At 36.5% G+C, this 19,056-nt stretch overlaps 1 protein-coding gene across 1 annotated transcript in view; it reads left to right on the top strand.

Annotated features, from left to right (window-relative positions):
* BLI (protein BLISTER) overlaps positions 1 to 18,454 on the top strand; it is a 37,345-nt gene extending 18,891 nt beyond the window's left edge. Inside the window, exons 6-13 of the mRNA XM_077376878.1 lie at positions 3,857 to 3,967; positions 5,163 to 5,239; positions 12,413 to 12,480; positions 13,035 to 13,145; positions 13,977 to 14,200; positions 14,761 to 14,829; positions 17,141 to 17,296; positions 17,828 to 18,454. Coding sequence (XP_077232993.1) covers positions 3,857 to 3,967; positions 5,163 to 5,239; positions 12,413 to 12,480; positions 13,035 to 13,145; positions 13,977 to 14,200; positions 14,761 to 14,829; positions 17,141 to 17,296; positions 17,828 to 17,908 — 897 coding nt within the window. The 3' untranslated portion in view covers positions 17,909 to 18,454. The remainder of the gene's footprint in view (positions 1 to 3,856; positions 3,968 to 5,162; positions 5,240 to 12,412; positions 12,481 to 13,034; positions 13,146 to 13,976; positions 14,201 to 14,760; positions 14,830 to 17,140; positions 17,297 to 17,827) is intronic.
* Positions 18,455 to 19,056: the final 602 nt, after the last annotated feature.

Raw genomic sequence — 19,056 nt, forward strand, 5'->3', positions numbered from 1 at the left:
TCCCTTAGGGGCAGCATTGAGTTCATTTTTTGAAAGTGGAGGCAGGTCTTGCACCGAGTTATAGGTTTCCCATCTACTCCATATGAATGTTTTTGGAACCACAGAAAAAAGTCAATTGCATTAGAGGAATGATAGACTGAAGGGTGCCCTTGCAAAAAACCAGTTACAAGGGCGCTCTTATTGGTCCTTATAAGCAAAGTGCATTTATGGCATTTCCATGTTTTTTGTGCTCTTATAAAATGCACTTTCTTGCTATGGACCAATGAGGGCGCCCTTGTAACTGGTTTTTGCAAGGGTGCCCTTCTGTCTTTCATTCCTCATTGCATTATTGTGTAAATATCAAATTATATTGTTACGTAGCAAAAACAACATTCCTACATGAACTCTTGTTGAAGTAAACTTTATACTTAAGACAAACAATGTGAATAAGCTATTTACGAAAGTTCATCCACTCTATCCCTTTATCTTCATTTATTAGAGAGTTTGTGGGAGAGTAGATGTGGTTGTGCATGATCGTATTAATGTCTGTGAGAAAAAATTTGCATTGTCTGTCAATTGCTTGTGTCTTGACAATTTTTGCTGACTTTTGCTAACTTCTTCGACATCACAAGGATTCATTTTCTGAAATTTCGATGGTTAGTATTAAAAGCATTTATTTGCATTGGTAGTCTCAATATTTAACAAGTCCATCCCAATTGCCTTAATTGCTATCATTTCACTATTTAGTTTGATAGACCTCTCAAATTCATTTGTGCTGTCTTTTGCATTTTCAACCAAGATTTAAACCCCTTCAGGTCGACACAAATTTAGTCGACCTCAAGTGATAATGTGAAAAATCTTTATCTTGGGTTTTCTCAGCGAGGCAAAATCTTGGTATGTTTAGGATTTTTTTGTCTTTCCTAAGTTTTTATTGAAAAATATCAGGATAAATGAAAATAATATTTAAAAATAAATAATAATGCATGAAAATATCATGATTTCTAACAAGAGCAAGAGAGCACGACTATGAATAAATGGCAATCCTGAGTATGTTTTCGTGAAGGGGCTTACATGCATTCTCCTATTTGCTCCTTTCTCTTTCGTATTTAAATCCTGTCACCTACTCCTGGAGTAGATCGAGGCTGTATCCCCTGCATTTGTCCTTTCTCTTGAAGCTTTCTATCCTTTTGAAACCTTTTTCTTTCTGAATAATTGGGTATAAATGTCCTTTCCTTGGGAGATCCTATGGGAAGGTTTCGGGTTAGTAAATAATTCAAATCCTTTTGCTGCAATAAATCCTTTGTTTGTGAAGATAGTGAAGGATCTAAAGAGGCTTTATCTCCATAACCCCATGTGTAAATTCAGGCCAAGCAGAGAGGATTTCATTGTTTTTTCAATGGGGACAATTGGGTCTGGAACATGTATATGCCTCGGTGATGGGCCCAATGGATGATCCTCATCCAATTTCAGATGAAAATAAGTGTCACTCCATTTTGATAAGGGGACCCTTGGATTGTCGGAAATGCACCTTGATGTGGTGAAAATAGGCTGAAGAGATCAAGGAGGAAGAGTTGGCCGCCAAACCATTCGAGTGGGTTAAAAGTATTGAGTTCCATTGCATTGTGTTGCCTTCACTTTCAAAGCTATTGCTTCTTCTTTTGTTGAGGATACAATTTTTTGTTTTCTATCTCGTGTATTTGTTAGCTATGCTTGCAAAAATTGATCCCATGGTTGCAAGGTTCTGGAAAGTGCTACACACCAAACTCTCGTTGAAATGGGGAAATTTGAGGTACTGTCTCATAAGCTGAGGTGTTATGAGAAGCACCAACCAGAAGTTGTTTATGGAATAGAAATGCCGGTTGTAAATGGTCCAGACAAATTAAAGCTTGAGAATCACCAGACATGGGAAAATCAACAATTAGGATCGTTGGAGTCACGAAAGCCAAGGATTGAGATTTCAATGTACGTGGGCAGTATGGCTCCTTCTGGGGCAGGCAAACAATGTCTCCTAATATTTTTCAGAAGAAAGAATTGCTAACCCCCTTATGGCTCCTTAATGTTCCTTGGTCCTCTGACCTAAATTTTCTAGAAGAATAAGGTTTGGGAGATTTCTAGTCCTCTTCAGGAATGGAAACAGACAATGAAGAGTCAGTTCTAACATTAGATTCAGTGCCTCAGATCTCTTCAAGTTGATTTGGTACTTTGGGGCAGAATTGTCCATTCTCTAGGGTTGAAGAAGCTTCATCCAAGTTGACAATTGGTTGTGAGATTCAAGCAAGATCTTCTTCATCCAAGTTGATGGATGGAGGGATAATTCAAGTGATGCTTTACTTAGAGAGACTATCAACACTTTCATTGGAAGCACGGGGGCAAATGGATCATTGGGACTGATGAGTCACTCGTTCCAGACAGGTTTTGCTGCGAAGGGACAAGTGTTCAGGCGCTGGTGAAAGGGAAGGGTAAAGGTAGGTGCACATGTCAGGCCTCCCATTACTTCCCCTTTAATGATTATGGCTGGCCCATTTGTCTATTTGAGCTCAACAACTGGTCTATATATCTTTAAGAGCCCAGACCAAAAGAGGCGCGGGATAATAGTAGATGATGACTTGATTCCCGTCCTATTTATCCTGAATTTGAGCCCTTTAAAGAAGCCTTGGTCTATATATCTTTAAGAGCCCAGACCAAAAAAGGCGCAGGATAATAGTAGCTTACCACTTGATTCCCGTCCCATTTATCCTGAATTTGAGCCCTTTAAAGAAGCCAATAGCCCACAATATAGTTGGTCTTTCTGAAGAACTAAGAAGAGGACGAATTTTAGGCTTCTCCACTGTTCATCGGAGTAAATGTTTTGGGGCACTCATGATCTCTGTGGCATCTGCACCTCTTCCTGGGTTCTCAAGGAGGCATTTACCATGACCTGTCTTATGGCCGATGAAGGTGTTGGATCACAAGGTATGGGAGTTGTTCTTTTAATAGATAAGAGGTACCTTCCTGTAAGTTTCAGCAACAACCTATTTTCCTGTTACTTCAGTAGGTATATTGTTCTATTTTTCTGAAGAGAAGAATAGTAGGACTCAAGGATCTCCTAGGAGATTTTTTTATTTGGGTGTGTTGGTGGGTGTGTGGGGGAGGGGGAGCATAATTGCCCTAACTTTCCCCTTACAATATTGAGTCTTTTTTTTCTCTCTCTTGACCTTGAGAATGATGATTTATTGGATTCGGCACAGGTTTTCACACTCCGCTCAAGATGGTCTAAGAATGATGTTGGATGATCAGATATTCAAAAGTTGCAGTGCCTTGAGGTGAATGCTAACATGAAAGCTATTTTAAATGCCATTAAATCTAGCTAGTCAAAAGAAAGGCATGCACCCAAAGCTAGAAGAGAGTGAGTTAATCTTGATTCTAGAATCAACTATGAGATGCCATTTTGGGATCCAAGGACAATAAACGACAAGAAAATATTATTATATATTCGATCAGTTAATTGTGGACAGTACTCACTACTTGCTCAAGTTGCTATATTCTCCTTGCGAAGAGGTGGACATGTAAGACCTTTGTTAGAAAATTTAAAATTGACATGCTTTGATGTTCAAAACAAATGTTGAAGAAGGGCATGATTCCTTTTTAAAAATGTGTAGGTAACTTCTGTTGGGTTTACATTTTTATTTTAAAAATACCAGTGTGAGACTTGCAAGTATCTTATAAATGAAATTGTGCTGTTTTGTTATTTTCTTGTTTCATATTGAAATTCTGGTTCCATGATATACCATGTATTCCCATTTTTTTCTGATTGCATGTTGTCGTAATTTCAATTCATTCCAGATAGTTATATTTTGTTGAAATTAGCATGTTCTTTTGGTTTTGTTTTGGATAACAGACAGAACTTGAGGATGTGCATATGAAGTTCACAAATGAACACCTAGAACGTAATGCAGCTAATGAACGGGCAAACATTCTAGCTTCTGAGATCATGGAGTTAGAAACTAAGGTAGTTAAAAGCTTCTTGATTATAAACTGCTTGCATCTTTTTTATTTTCTTCTCTTTGAGGGGGATATATATTATCAAGATCTGCCACCATATATAAGATTAGGGCACACAAAAGCTGGAAAGTGTAAAACTGACTGTTTATTCTCCTTCATGAATGCATCTTGGTTTAATTTGCTTTTCAAATCGGCTATCTTTCCCAGACATGTTTGGCTTTAAATTTTAAGCATTGTCATTATCTAGCTTTGTCTAAATCTTAGACCCTAAAAAAGATAAAAGCACAAGAGTCTGGTAAGTTGCGGTAAAGGACATGTAAAAACTGAAGTGAATGGTATTATAGGAGACAATCTACTATTGTAAAAACTGGGACACAATTTATTTATAATTACTGTCATGTGCACATTTTCCTATTAATTCTTCATTGTCTTCCTATTGAAAGTTGTGATCTTTAGTTGTTACTAACAGTAACTTTGTGTATTAATTATGTGGCAATTATACACAATTTTAGCCAAATTTTCATTGACTAGAAACACTCAGTTTTGTGAACTTCAAAACGTTCTTCTGATCATGTCCTACTGTAGGTAAATAGATTTATTTTGCGATGATAATCATAGTAAAGCTGGATATGTTCTTACTAGGCACCCATAAAAACTCTTTAATTGTTTAGTGACCTTTATTCCTTTTGAACTCATTGCTGAATGGTTGAGCTGAAAGTCATGTGCCTCCCATTCCTAAGGAGTGTTAGATCTTTTATTGGGAATGCATTAGGAAATTATTGCTTGTGAGAAATCACTAATTGAACTTCAAACATCTATCTTATATTGTAGACTTTTCAACGAGATTGTTTGACATATTTATCACAGTTTCATTATTTGCTGCAACTGGTTCTATGGTTTTTTTGTTGAAAATTGACAATTTTATTGAATGAAGGGTGGGACAAGTTGTCCCTGCCAGCATACAAAAGAGGACCTAGTCCGAGTACATAATAGATAAAGGTTATATGAAACCCTCTCACAACTTCTAACGAACAATGCTAACTACATCGATGTGACCTGGAGGATTAAATTCCACCTTCTGTCGTTTGATGCATCTTATAACTGCCATTTTTACATTTTGCTATGTGTATCTGTGTTCTGTTCATGATGTTTGCTGCCTATATCAACTTATTTAAAATTTCTCATTTAAACTATTTACGTAGGCGACCAGGTTAAGGTCAAATGAGCTAAAGCTGGAGAGGGAATTGGAGAAGTCAATTGCTGAAATTACTTCATACAAGTATGGTCTACATTTTAATTTCTTCATAATCATATCATCTCTACAGTAACTTGCCTAGCAATAATCTCAGAATTAAAGTATTGCTTGAGGAAGCACATAGGTAGTAGTTTTGAAGAAAGTAAAACATCTGATACTGTTGGACGACCAATATGTCAGCTTTCTTGATACGTCTTGAACAAGTGGCAACTTGTCAGCAGTTCGTGAGGGTGGTTGATTTTTCATGAATTTCAGCTCCAAATGATGGTGCAAATCTGAATACTCGGCCAAAAATTTATGTGTTAGATGTTTGATCTTGGGAATTGGTTATATTTTTTTTCCTTTCGTCTCATTTTATGTCTGCATATAGATATCTCCCTCTCTGTCTATATATATATATATATATATATATATATATATATATGCATACATATCTCCCTTTCTCTCTATACACACATATATGTCTGTATATGTATGTATACATATACACACACTCACACACACACACACACACACACACACACACACACATATATTATATACATATTAAAACATATATACATATCACTGGCACACACACACACACACACACACACACACATATATATTATATACATATTAAAACATATATACATATTCAAGGAGTGTTTATGGCTATAATGAATAATAAACGTGAAAGACTACTATTCTAAAAAAGATGAAAACAGGGTTTTTTTGGTAAGAAAGCTGACTTGAACCTACAATCCTGCGAAAGACCTGAACTATAGTAAGATGAATTTGCTTTCCTTGTAATAGAATTATTATAATGCTATGTACACCTGACTACCAAACTATCACATATATTTTGTCTGTTATTTTTTACTTCTATTTTCTCATTGTTTTATGTGGGGATGAACTGCTCTTCCAGAGTTCCTGTTAGCCAAATAGATACTGCCTATATTACATGCATTCTTTGAAACAGCCAAATAATTGCTTATCCACAGTGATTTTGAGACAGATCCACGTACAACTTGTCCAGGATTCCTCATCTCACTGTGGAAGGATCCCATATATTTTTTGTTGTTTCAAGAGCAGTGCCAAATGGACACATATTTCTCCTCTTCAATAAACATCACATATGTGGACTTTTAGTTTCTATTCTCCTTCATTTTACCGTGAAGATAAGAATCCGTTCCATGCTCCACTTCTCTAGAAAATGTGAGAATCTCGATGGAAGACCCACGCTTGGGGGGGGGGGGGGTGCCGTGAAAGTTCGTTAAGGTTTTTTCTTTGGTGGACGAGGGAAGAGAAAATGGGATAGTAACAGAAATAAGGTACCTACCTCTTCTTTATTATGTTGCCCATGTTGTCGGGAGGGATTCAATGGTGGAAAGTGGAAACTTAAGGAGATCACTGTATTTTTTACTGAAATATGTGGTCAAATATGGAAATTTGAGGTTTCCTAGGAGAAAACTATAACTAAAATATCAACACTCTCCCATATATATGCAGTAAGTTACAACATGATTTTAAATTTTCACCAAAGCCAACATGAAACGACCAAAATGTTTCCATTTCCTTCCCCACCGAAACGAAATCTCAATGGTTTCGTTCCACTTCATTATTTCTGTCAAAATTTCAATTAAAATTCAACCAAAAAAAATCAAAAGATGTTATCATTTGCAGTGTATAAAGCTATTTTTCTCAAAACCAAAATAAAATAAAATCCTGCCCTATAAATTGAAAAGTTTTTTCCTGCTTTTCCATGGATTTTTTTTCTGGAAAATCCTATTTTGGAAAACTAATGTTTGAAATTTTTTCTGTAAAATCCTCTTTTGGAAAATCCTAAAAAGTTTGGAATCTTTTTTCCTTAAAACGTGTTTTTTATTTGTTTTTACTAAGGTAATGTTTTTTCATTTGGAACATTTCCAGTTTTTATGAAGGCCATGGTTTTCAACCTTTGATTTGTTGTATTTATAGATGAATTTCCATTCAGATGTAAGCGGTGCAAATAGTGGTGCTAGTACCAATTGCTAGGTAGAAAAGCATTTCAGACTTTTAATCTTTATTAACATGCTTTGTGAGCTCGTCATAGTTGAAACAAATGTGGGCCCACTTTTCATTTCAATGTGTAGTCATAGGAATTTCGAATTTCAAAACCTAACCATCATACAAATGATGAGTCTCTGACTAAGTATAGAAAGGAGAAATGTTTTTTTTTGGCAAGCTATTTTACTTTGCATAGCATTTTGGTTAACTAATGTAAATAATGATATTTGGTAGGCTGCATCTTTGAACTAGTCACTTAGAAGCACGAAGCGGGTGCGGGGAAGCGTGGGGTCCAGGAGAGTTTAAGTTTGGGAGCGTCATGGGAGTGTGTGTGCAATATTTTCTCTATATATCTTTCAAAATTCAATTACATAAAAAAATAATAGTTTCTAACAATTTTCATATGTATCTTTTCAAAATGAGGAAATGGTTTGTGTGCAGCTGCACAGATAAGTTTATATGTGCATGGCTCACAAACCATGGGGGGGCTACATTTTTGGGGGGATCCAAAGCATTCATTTGGAAGGCCCTTCCATGGATAGGGTGTGTACCAAAAATCAGCCCTATAGGATCATCCTAACCCTGCCATTTGTGGAGGGAAAAAATGGGCAGAAACAGTGTCTGTCCATTTTCCCCTCCACCTTTGATTGGGTCAGGATGATCCTATGGGGCTGATTTTTGGTACACACCCTATCCATGGAAGGACCTTCCAAATGAATGCTTTGGATCCCCCCAAAAATGTGCCCCCCCCTATGGTTTGTGAGCCATGTTATCTGTGCAGCTGCACACAAACCATTTCCTCTTTCAAAATTTAACTGCAACAAAAAGCAGTAACTTCTAACCATCTTCATTTATGTGCACTCATTCTTTATGCCTTCTGAAGATGCACAAGCCTTTGTGCTTGCTCCAATGAAGTACTTTAAAGAGTTTGATGCAGGAAGTCGGTGATGGTGGGACTTATGGAGAAATAGAAGCAAGCTGTGAGGGTCATGGGAGCCGTTGCCCTCTCTTTGGGGTCGCGCTCCTTGGAAACTCCTTCCTAAGGAGTGCCGAATCGTGGTTCTGAGGTGGGAGCGGCACCCCGAGGGAAGATTCCTGCTTCTAAGACTAGTCATTGAACTGCATCTTTGAACTGCACAACAAAGTAACCATATCTTATGCATGAGATGTCATATCGGCATGGGACCAATAATGCCTTGTAACTCTATGTGGTATTGACATAGAGTTAGGGTCCATGCATGGGAGAATTGTCATGGCACTTTTTTATACTTCATTACATTGTACTTCTTTATTGACTTAACTGTTCCACGGAGAAGTGTGTTCGCAGAACTATTTGTTTACTCAATAAATAGGTAGATGAGCATATGGAGAATGTGAGGAGGCAATGAGCATATTGTTCGTAGGGATCAAGTTTTGACTTAGTATGGTTCGTAGGGTTCTGGGAAGGCTTGCGAAGATGGGAAGGTTCTATGTTGGTCAGAGGGAGATTTGGTATGATTTACTATATAGGATATAGTTATGATTCTTAGAGGTCTCAATTTTGGTTTGATGTGGATTCTTAGAGGTCTCAATTTTGGGAAGGCTTCTGATCACAGTCTTATGATGTGGATTTCATGATTAGTTTTGGTGTGATGAGTGGACGGAAATGGCCTCAATTTGTTCATACTTTGATTTGATCATTTTTCCTTAGCAGTTGGTTATGTCATCGTACCTTACTGTAGGGCATTACACTATTAATTGTGTCAAGGATTTCTCTCTCTTATTGGTGCTAAGATCAAATAGGGCTTTGTGGTTATTTATGAGTGTGGTGTTTTTAAGTGTTCATTACTAGTTACCCTAATTCATGTCTTGTGCAAATATAAGGGCTATGAGAGGTGACCATCATGATTAGTAAGCAAAACAATAAAATAAAAATGAAATGAAATCATCTTCCACCTAGCCTCATCAAATTAAACTTTGACAGTTGTCCCTAGGGAATCCGAGTCTAGTGGGTATTAGAGGTGTTTTCTGGGATTCTCCTAGGAGATTGTCTTGTCGTACTCCAAGTTGATTGGAGCAAGGGACTTTATTGAGGTGGATGTTCGATCTCGTCTTACCAGACTTCTTTTCTTTCTCGAGAAGATGGGAGGTGGTTTAAGAACTGAGAGGGAAAATAAAAGTAGCTTGAGTGCCATTCAAAAAAAAAATGTAGCTTGAGTGTGGAGATCTACACACATGATCAACACAATTTGGAACTTATGTGTTGATAAGGACATTATTTTTTATGGTTATTTTTAGATTAAATAATGAACTAGTGGGTTCTCTTGCTAAGAGTGGAGTCAAAAGGAATATCCTATATGTGGGGCAACCTTTTGCATCCTTTGGAATTTGTATGTATTTTTCTTCTCTTCAATAGATCTTCTTAGCTTCTCAAAAAATATTCTTGCCTAAAACAATTTATGGGAAAAGAAAACTAGTATAATTGGAAGTGTTAGAGAGGATTCAGGTTTTGGATGCTTTCACTTAAACCATAGTGTTTAAAATCTCTATACAACCCATACCTTTTCTTCCCCAGGGCATCTATGTTCTATCCAAAGATCTAAGGGGTCTATTGCTGCAATCGTCTGATGTAGGCACACTAACCCTCTATGGTGCTGCAATTTTTTTAAAAAAAAAAAAAAGCAAAAGAAAGAAGTTTCATCCAAGAAGAAAGGAAAGGGAAGGGTTGAAATTGACCCTTGCGGTACACTATGTTGCATGGATTCTTTGCCCCCCTCTGCCGAATCCGTGTCGACACGTCTTCGCATCCGAATCGGATATGGATTCACGTGGGACACACCTGGATTCTTGTTGTAGCCGTGTCCCACATGAATCCTGTTTTTTCGAGCGAATCCGATTCATCATTATCTCTTTTGAAATGTGAATCCTGTTTGTTTTTCTTTTAAACGTATTTTATTCTTAACCTTTTTTATATGAAAGCACAACCCGTACTCTTTTAATAAAAACCTAGCGCCTCGACCCTCGAACATCGACCCCCTTCCTCCTAAAACTCTCTTAATACAAAACTCGCCTCAACCCTCTACCCTCAAATTTTTCATGAATATATATATATATATATATATAAGTTAAGTGAAGCTACACATACGTGTAGCTAACTTAGCTACACCGACGGCTTAAAATAACGTGGGCCCACATTTTTTGGGTGATCCAAACCATTCATTTGATAGGCCTTCACATTGATAGGGTGTGCCCAAAAAATCAGCTCCATTGGATGATCCCAACCCTTCAAACTGTGGAGGCAAAAATGGACAGATTTGTGAAGGTTTTTACACGTCCATTTTTGCCTCCACAAATCGTAGGGTTGGGATGATCCTATGGAGCTGATTTTTTGGGCACACCCTATCTATGTGAGGGCCCATCAAATGAATGGTTTGCATCACCCAAACAATGTGGGGCCCACTGTATTTTATGCCGTCGGTGTAGCTAAGTTAGCTACACGTATGTGTAGCGACACTTTTCTCATATATATATATATATATTAAAATTTGAAATTTTTTATTTTATTTAAAAATTACTGAATCCGAATCCTACTTTTTGGCGTTCGCCGAATCTGACACCTCGAATCTGTGTCGGATCCTGACACGCGAATCTGAATCCATGCAACACTGGTTACAACTGATCATGCTAGCATCCTTCCGTGGGTTTTCTCTCATCAAGAAGTCTGCTTAGTTGAATGATGGTTTGATGATGATATTTACTTGGCAATAAAGCACTTTTTTCTAGAATTTATGCTTTGTTTTTGGAAATTTGCTTTTCTCTTTTCATTTGAAAAAAAAATCATGGGGCTTACGCCTCGCCTCACAAGATGGTTGAACATCTCGTATCATGCCTCTGCCTTTGAAAAACATTCAGGGATTGGTTTTGGCTTGGAAGTTTTAATGTTAAGAATAGTTAGAAGCTGAGTTAAATTAGAAATCTCTTGCGTTTATTTTCAATTTTAGAAAGTGTCTAGGATTAGTAGCCCTTACTTTGGGAAAGTTCAGGAGTTGTAAAAAATAAAGACATTTATAGTCCTTATATAGGGTTCTTTGGCCGGCTTGATGCCTATTACTTGATTTGACGTCTATGCAAGTTATCTTTTTTTTTTCTCTGCTGTTTCCCAATATCATATCCGGTCATATATCTTTGTATTTAAGAGTATTGGCTTCAATGCGTGTTACGAGTGGCAGTCTGTTGCGTTTCGGGGAAAGGAAGGCTGGGATTTTTGGAGATCTCTGTTAATGTTCTCATTTTGGGCCATTGGAGAAGTACCCTATGGCAGGATAGGATTTAATGTAATGTGGCGGAACAACTTGTCCCCTTCATTTTGTACATTTTATCCAATATGAATATGGGAGATGATATTTTCACTCCCCCCTGCTGTACGCATGCGCCCCCCCTTATAATGTGATTTGACGTGAACAGTGGGCTAACTTTAATTCTTTTTATGTCAAATTACGTTAAGAGAGAGGGGAGGGGTGAAAATATCATCGCCCTATGAATATGCCACTTTTCAATATATATATATATATATATATATATATATATATATATATATATATATATCTTTGTATTTACTGTTGTCGTTACTGAGGTATATGTTTGTTTTTTTCCTGTCTGAATCTAATATTTGTGGCTGCGACTTTTTTTGTTGATTGCTGCATCACTCTGGAGGATTTGACTCTCACTTCCACTATTTTCACTTGGTTGCCTCAATAGCCTTAATAATCCTGATTCACTTAAACATTTTATTTACAAAATAATTTGATTACAACGGTCTGCTTTCAACTCCACTAATTTTCCTCTCATATAAATAATTATTACTTTTCAGGAAATCAATGAAATTTAAAATGATCACAGTTTCTATCTTTGGCTTCAATTTGAATTAGTTGTACAGACAAATTTCCAAATCGAAAAAGCTGCTTCAGATTTTGTTCAAAGCTTAGTTTTAGATACTTCATACTGCAGCTTATTGGCTTTATTTATTTCATTTTATATTGAAAGAGAATTTACACACATCACATGATGTCCACAGTGCAAGACTAGTTTATCTTTAATGAGATTTTTGTGTTATGAGCCTCTTATATTGCATTTAAGACTCAATGGTACTAAGACTACTAACCTGGATCCTTGTGTTTTCAATCCATGCAGACGAAAAGTGTCTAGCCTAAATAAAGAGTGTCGGGATTTACAGTCAACAGTTGATGCTCTGAAAGAAGGTGTGTTTTTCTTGCCATGCGATTCCACACTGTCTGATATCCACCAGATGATGATACCTGTTTTGATTTATTAACATGAAAATCAGAATTCCTTATTTGACTCTTGAAATATTTTTGGTGGCCTGAAGGGAGCTTATAAAATACAACTAGTTCTGCTGAACAACCCGCCCTTACTATAGAGCCTTGTGGTCTACTATGGTCTACTGCTTGTGCTTTCCCTTGTTCTTTGTCTTCTCAGTTTTTCTTTGCTCTTATTCCAAGGGTTTTCTGGTGGAATCTTATTTGTCATGCATGCCCATATTTCTCTTCGCGTGTCATCATATTTTTTTATTTTGGGAGGCAGGAGAAGGGGTAGAAGGGGAAGAAGAGGGTTGGTTGACTTGTGTTGTGTGGTCATGTTGTGTAATCATATTTCTCTTTATTGTGTAATCATATTGTTGTATCTGTTGGTTGACTTGTGCTGTGTTTAGTCAATTAATTTTCTACGTAATATCTTCATCTTACATACCCCGGGTTAACTGTTTTTTATTTCTGATGCTCCTTAACATACACAGAGAAAAAGCTATTGCAGTCTAAGCTACGAAAAGCATTGGCAAATGGAAAAGTTATTGATACTAGCAAGACTCCTGTTTCAAAAGATGCATCAACTTCCACAGAGGATTTAGGTATGCTGTTAATAATTTCCAATTTTCTAGTTTTCGTTTTCCACTTAGCGTGGTAACTTCTGAATCTGATCGTGGTCCACACACATTGAATCACAAGACATGATTGACAAGCGTTGTTCAGGTCACTTGGGCAGGCAGCTGTGATCCAATTGTTTGGTACTTTCTACCATCTATTTTGTATAATTTTTTTTTGTTGGGTTGTACAATTTATTGTAAGTTGTAGGAACTGCAAACCAATGAAAAAAAAATCTGAATATAAAAAGGATTGGAAGTATCAAAATAGTGGATCACAGTACCATTTCTAATTGATTAAATGTATGTAGGTCTACGACATAATCTATGATATAATATGTAATCTGTTGCAATTAAAATATCAGTGTATAGCATATATCTATTTTTCCCATTGGCAAATGTCATATGTTATTGGAAACATATGTTGATTATGTTCTGAAATTGTAAGATACATAATGCTATTGTGTATAGCATATATGATTTGTTTGATTATAGGCCTATCGCGTGCAATATGGTATATTCTTCCTTTTTCTTCGTTCTCTTTTTTAAGCGATAATAATGAAATATTTTTTTAAACTTTTAATGACTAGTTAGATTTTTAGAAATATGTATGGACGACTCCAATTCGACAGGTTCTTTGAGCAGCTCCTCCCTAGTGCAGTCTGGGTTTTCAGACCATGGTCCATTGTTTGTTGATCAGTATATTTTACCCTCCTCGTCCTATCTGTTCAGTCTTGTAGTGTCAATATGAAAACATAATGACAACTGTTTATCGTTTGTTTGGATTTTTATTTCTCATCATCCATGGCTGTCATTCAGGTGTTGAAGATCTACTTGATGCGGAGACTAGTGTGTCGGATGCAACACCCAGTACTTCCAGCAATGACGTGCAAGAAAATAGATCTTCCATTGTTCCGTCGGGTAATATTCCCGGTTTTCCTTTGCCAGCAGAAGGTAGACAAATCCATCTTCAATATGCATCTGGTGCAATCCCACCTGATCAGATGAGAATGATTGGCAACATTAATTATTTGATCTCTGAGGTAGCGACTCTTGTGCCATATTTCACAGATTTGATTTTCTTCAATCTCTTGGGGGCTGTTTGGATACGTGGATTTTAGAATCCGGGTTTTAGTTTGAAAATAGTGTAAAAGAGGGGTGAGAAATCAGAAAACGATGGACGGTCTCCTTCATTAAAATCTTGAATATCAATTGTTTTCTTGGATTTTAAGTAAGAAATCCAGGTTTTAGAAATCTCTCCCCATCCTGAGATTTCTAAAACTTGGAAACACTGGATGATCTCCTACTCTCTCACTCGACGAAAAGAGGGGCGAGAAATCAGAAAATGATGGACGATCTCCTTTTCTCGTCTTCCATCCAGGATTTTGAGGAAATCCACGATTTTAAAATCCTTGTATCCAAACAGCCCCTTGGGGATTAAACATGCTTTCTGTAAGACTGAATCATCTAAGTAGATTGAATCCAAATTTTATGTTAAACCGATGTCTTTTCCTTGATCTGCATTATGAATCCTGTGCTGTGATATAGATTTGACATATAAACATATTTAATGTACTAATTAGAAAATGTTGCTCACTTGCAGTTAGCATTGGAGAAAGAAGGGTTAACGCGCGCTTTGGAAGTTGAGTCATCTAATATTTCCAAGCTAAAGGTAATCACATGCTGAAAAAGATTGCTATTGTATGAAGACAAATTTTGCTGAAAGTTATCAATGCCATGTGATTAACACTTTTCAGCCAAAGTTATCACTGACATATTTACTCACATTCAGTTATAACTGGTTCTGTTCCACTTTTGATATCCCGCAACTGTAAACAAATGTCAGGCAACCATAAACAAATAATAATATCCGGTATCTGAAAAAATAACAAGTATTCGGTAATTCACCTTTTAATATTACAAATAGAATCATTCTGGAATAGTATAACTCCATGAAGTTTATTAAGGAAATCAAGCCCCACAAGGATCCACTTAAACCTAGAACAAAATGAAAAGGAGAATGTTGCTGCAAACACTATATTATTCGTTGAAAAATAACATGACTAGAATATCCCTAGCCCTTGAGTAGAAACTGTTTCGAAACTCAGATCTGAAGAAAATATCTAATAGAAAAAAGAAAAAAAATTCATGAACAGCATCCAAATTGATGAGGAAAATAAGGAAATATGCTTCCAAACTTCCCGCACGAAGATAATGGCGGGATCTCACCAATACACGGATGCCAACCAACAAATAAACCAATGAGTGTCTGGGATCTCACATGTACCATGATGTCAACCTAGAGAAAGATAATCCCCCTCCACAGACTGTCAAGTGGATGAAGGACTTGATGCTCACCGCACCAAGCTCCAAACAAAAAGTAAACACACTACTCCCCTAAGGAAGATCAGCAACACTAGCTGGTTCAAACTCCACGAAGTAGAAAGCATACTCCAAATCTTCTACCCTAACTCAGTTTGGGGTGTTTCATTCTCAAATGCACAAAACTCTTAGTTGCTAGGTATGGGCCCCGTCACAACCCTTTGAAAAGCTAACATGAGAGCTCCAACTTGTGAAAGAAAACCTCCAAATCCCTTAAACCCATGCACACTAAAGAAATAACAGTACAGCCACCATTTTTTTAATCGTATAAGGGATGACCCCCCCCCCCCCCCCCCCCCCCCCCCCCGGCGCTGTGACTGAACTTGGGAATGCACATCCAAAATTCTGACAGTTGAATATATATAGCATATGGCTGGGAATGTTAGTGTCCATTAACAATCCATGAATGATTTTTAAATTGTTCAGCTGCCATGGGATTGATGACTGACCGAAGAACACGTTGACCTGAATTGGTATTACTTGAGAGCTACATTATCTGGGAATGAGCGTGGGACTCTTATACTTGTGTCCATTTATTTTCAATATTACTTATATTTAATGTTAAGTTTTTATAAAAAAGATTCACATAAGTTGCATTTGCAACTTGAGATGATGTTAAGTTTTTGTAAAAAAGATTCACGTAAGTTTCATTTGCAACTTGAGATGAGTTTTTAAAGTTTTAAATGCTCTGTTCTTTTAAATATGCTCCCCGAGCATAATAAAAAGATAAAGCACTCTTTTAGGGAAAATATAATCACATAAATAGGAAGGAAGCATACTTATAATGAAGAGGAAAAGCATAGGAAGCCTATGGGAAGCGTGCTTCTACTAAATTTGGGAAGCAAAAAAACTTAGCTTATGAAGAGAGCTTCTCATCCAACTAGTAAGTTTCTGGTAACTATGGGAAAATCACATATAAACACCCTGCTCACTATTAAATGAAGAATAGATGCAAAATTATGTGTTAGCTTTTCTAATATTCAGTAAAACCTAATTCTGTCAATGTAGAAACTTCTGTACTCTATACTTTAGAACATTTTGGAAGTTGTAAAGTGGGATAGGTCAAATCAGCCATCAAATTCTCCTCCCTCCGTTTTATGGAGAAATTTCATCCCCTTCAAACTTGATTTGGCATTTGCTCTAAGCACGGACATTTAATCTTTTTGTGATTATCTAAAGCCCTGGTTCCCTTTGTCTTTTTCTTTCGTTATATATACATGGGTCTGTGTATTTATTTCAAGATTCTCTCCACTTCATCCTTTTGATTCAAAAGAAAAGTTGCAAAAATTGTGGGGTTAAATCAGTGTTGGATTTTCTTATGTTTTGTAACAATCATGTTGTCTTGTTATGCTGTCCCTACAAGAAAAACTGATTTTTTTTCTAGTGGAGTATATGAAGTGAAGTTTATAAGATCTACTTATGTGGTAACTAATTTGTTGGACCGTGCGATGAATATTAGCAGTATATATAGTTTAGAATTGACTTCTGAGTTAAAGCTTTCAAACAAGTACTTGCAATTCATAACTGTTTGATCTGAGTATGTGATTGCATTCCCCTTCTTTTGCTTACTTCATTATTATTTTTTTAATTTATTGCTGAAGGAATTGAATAAGGAGTTATCCCAAAAACTGGAAGCTCAGACTCAGAGATTAGAGCTTTTGACTGCTCAAAATATGGCCAATAAGAATATCCTGGCCAGACCATCAGATTCCAACAGCTTGCATGATAGCACAGAATACGCAGATGAAGGGGACGAGGTATAGCTATTCTTGGTTAGCTATTTTTGGATTGAAAGTGTCTTTTGGAATGTAGTTATCAAGCTTAACACACCTGAACATCCACATGTTTACCTTATGGATTCATGTAACAATATGCATCATATGTATATATGTATATGTGTTTTTATCACAAATCCCAAACAGTAGCTTCGATATATTAAATTTTGGCTTCTCATATCCGCACTACCATGTTTTGACAATTGCATAATTGCATTAAATCGTCTTGTCTTTTATCATTTAAACAGCTGTCAAAAGGTTATTACAGTTCCCAAAAAGCTCTCAGGGGCTAATTAAAACTGAAATGACAAGCTGTGTTTGTGCAATTATCAAAACACGATACTGCCAATATGAGCAGGCTAAATTTATGGCTTGGTAATAAATTCCACTTTTATTAGAAGGTGCTATTACAATCTCTTAAAACCCATTGGTAAGAAATCCTAATAAGCCGCCTCTTGTTTCAGAGAATTGATACCTCTTAAATATTTTTTGTTGCTGTTTCGTCAAAACCAGGTGGTGGAGAGAGTATTGGGTTGGATCATGAAGCTCTTCCCAGGAGGACCAACAAAGCGACGCACCAGCAAACTTCTCTGATGGAGGCAAGGACAGAGAACATTGACTAATCTTTGATATTTTTTGGTGGTGTAATGAGCTTCACCGCCTGTATATTATGAGCCATTCAATTTTAGCCAATTCTTTTTCAAGAAAAAATGAGGTATACATGAATCTTGTCATGGAACTAAGCAGAAGCCATCCTTCCTCCGGCAATAAAGATAGAAGACAATGATCTCTTCCAGATAGATTACTCGCAAATGTTGGTGTTTGAGTCTCTTCGATATTTAAGGAGGATAATGGCCGAGACAGTGGGTACAGTCGTTCAAAAGATTACCATATCCATGTTGTTATTTAGTTTTCTTCTTCTTCAATGTTGTATTTGGTATCAACTTAGTAATGGATCTCTTCCCTGGCAAGTTCGGGAATATATGTCTGATTTTTTTTTTATAAATTGCTTTTTGGGATTTTCTGTGTTGATAGTCCCATTTTCAATTAGATTTGTTGAAGAAGACATTGAGGAACATATTGAGAAACTGAAAATGAATGTATAATTCAAATGAGGTGGTGCAGGCATTTTGTTCTCAATTTTCTTCTAATTTCTGTGAACTGTCACAAATCTTTAAACATTTGATTGTCTGCACAGACTGTATCCGAAGCTCAGTTACAGAGAAATCAGTTTGAGATTAACAACAAAAAGCAATATGGTTGAAGGGGATTTATTAAAACAGTGAAATCAGATTGGCTCCTCTCTCAGCCACATTGTTTAGATGATACATGAAGGAGATTTATGAGGAAAAGAGAATTCTTTCAATACTCGAGAAAGAAAAATTCTTTGAAAACGAAAGTTTAATCTGTAGACAAGTCCATTTATTTAAATGTGTTCTTTTTAGTGCGTTTTAATTTTGATAATTACTTCTCATTTTGTAAAACTATATTGAAGATTTTACACCTGTACATCCCTTTGAAGATTATCCACTAATTCATTTAGGGAAATGATATCAGCACAACCATGTTTTGATATTTCCACTAATGAACCTTGTCTTTTAGTACTTAAAGAGCTGTCAAAAGGTTGTTACAGTTCCCAAAAAGCTCTCACAAGCCAATTACCAAAACATGGTTGTGCTGATATCGTTTCCCTTCATTTATTATAGTAATTTTGCTCACCAACCTAAATCCTTCCTTATCGA

Source organism: Tasmannia lanceolata, unplaced genomic scaffold (assembly GCF_043159265.1).
Source record: "Tasmannia lanceolata isolate RefF3 unplaced genomic scaffold, GAP_Taslan_0.1 ptg000002l, whole genome shotgun sequence".
NCBI classification, from domain to species: Eukaryota; Viridiplantae; Streptophyta; class Magnoliopsida; order Canellales; family Winteraceae; genus Tasmannia; species Tasmannia lanceolata.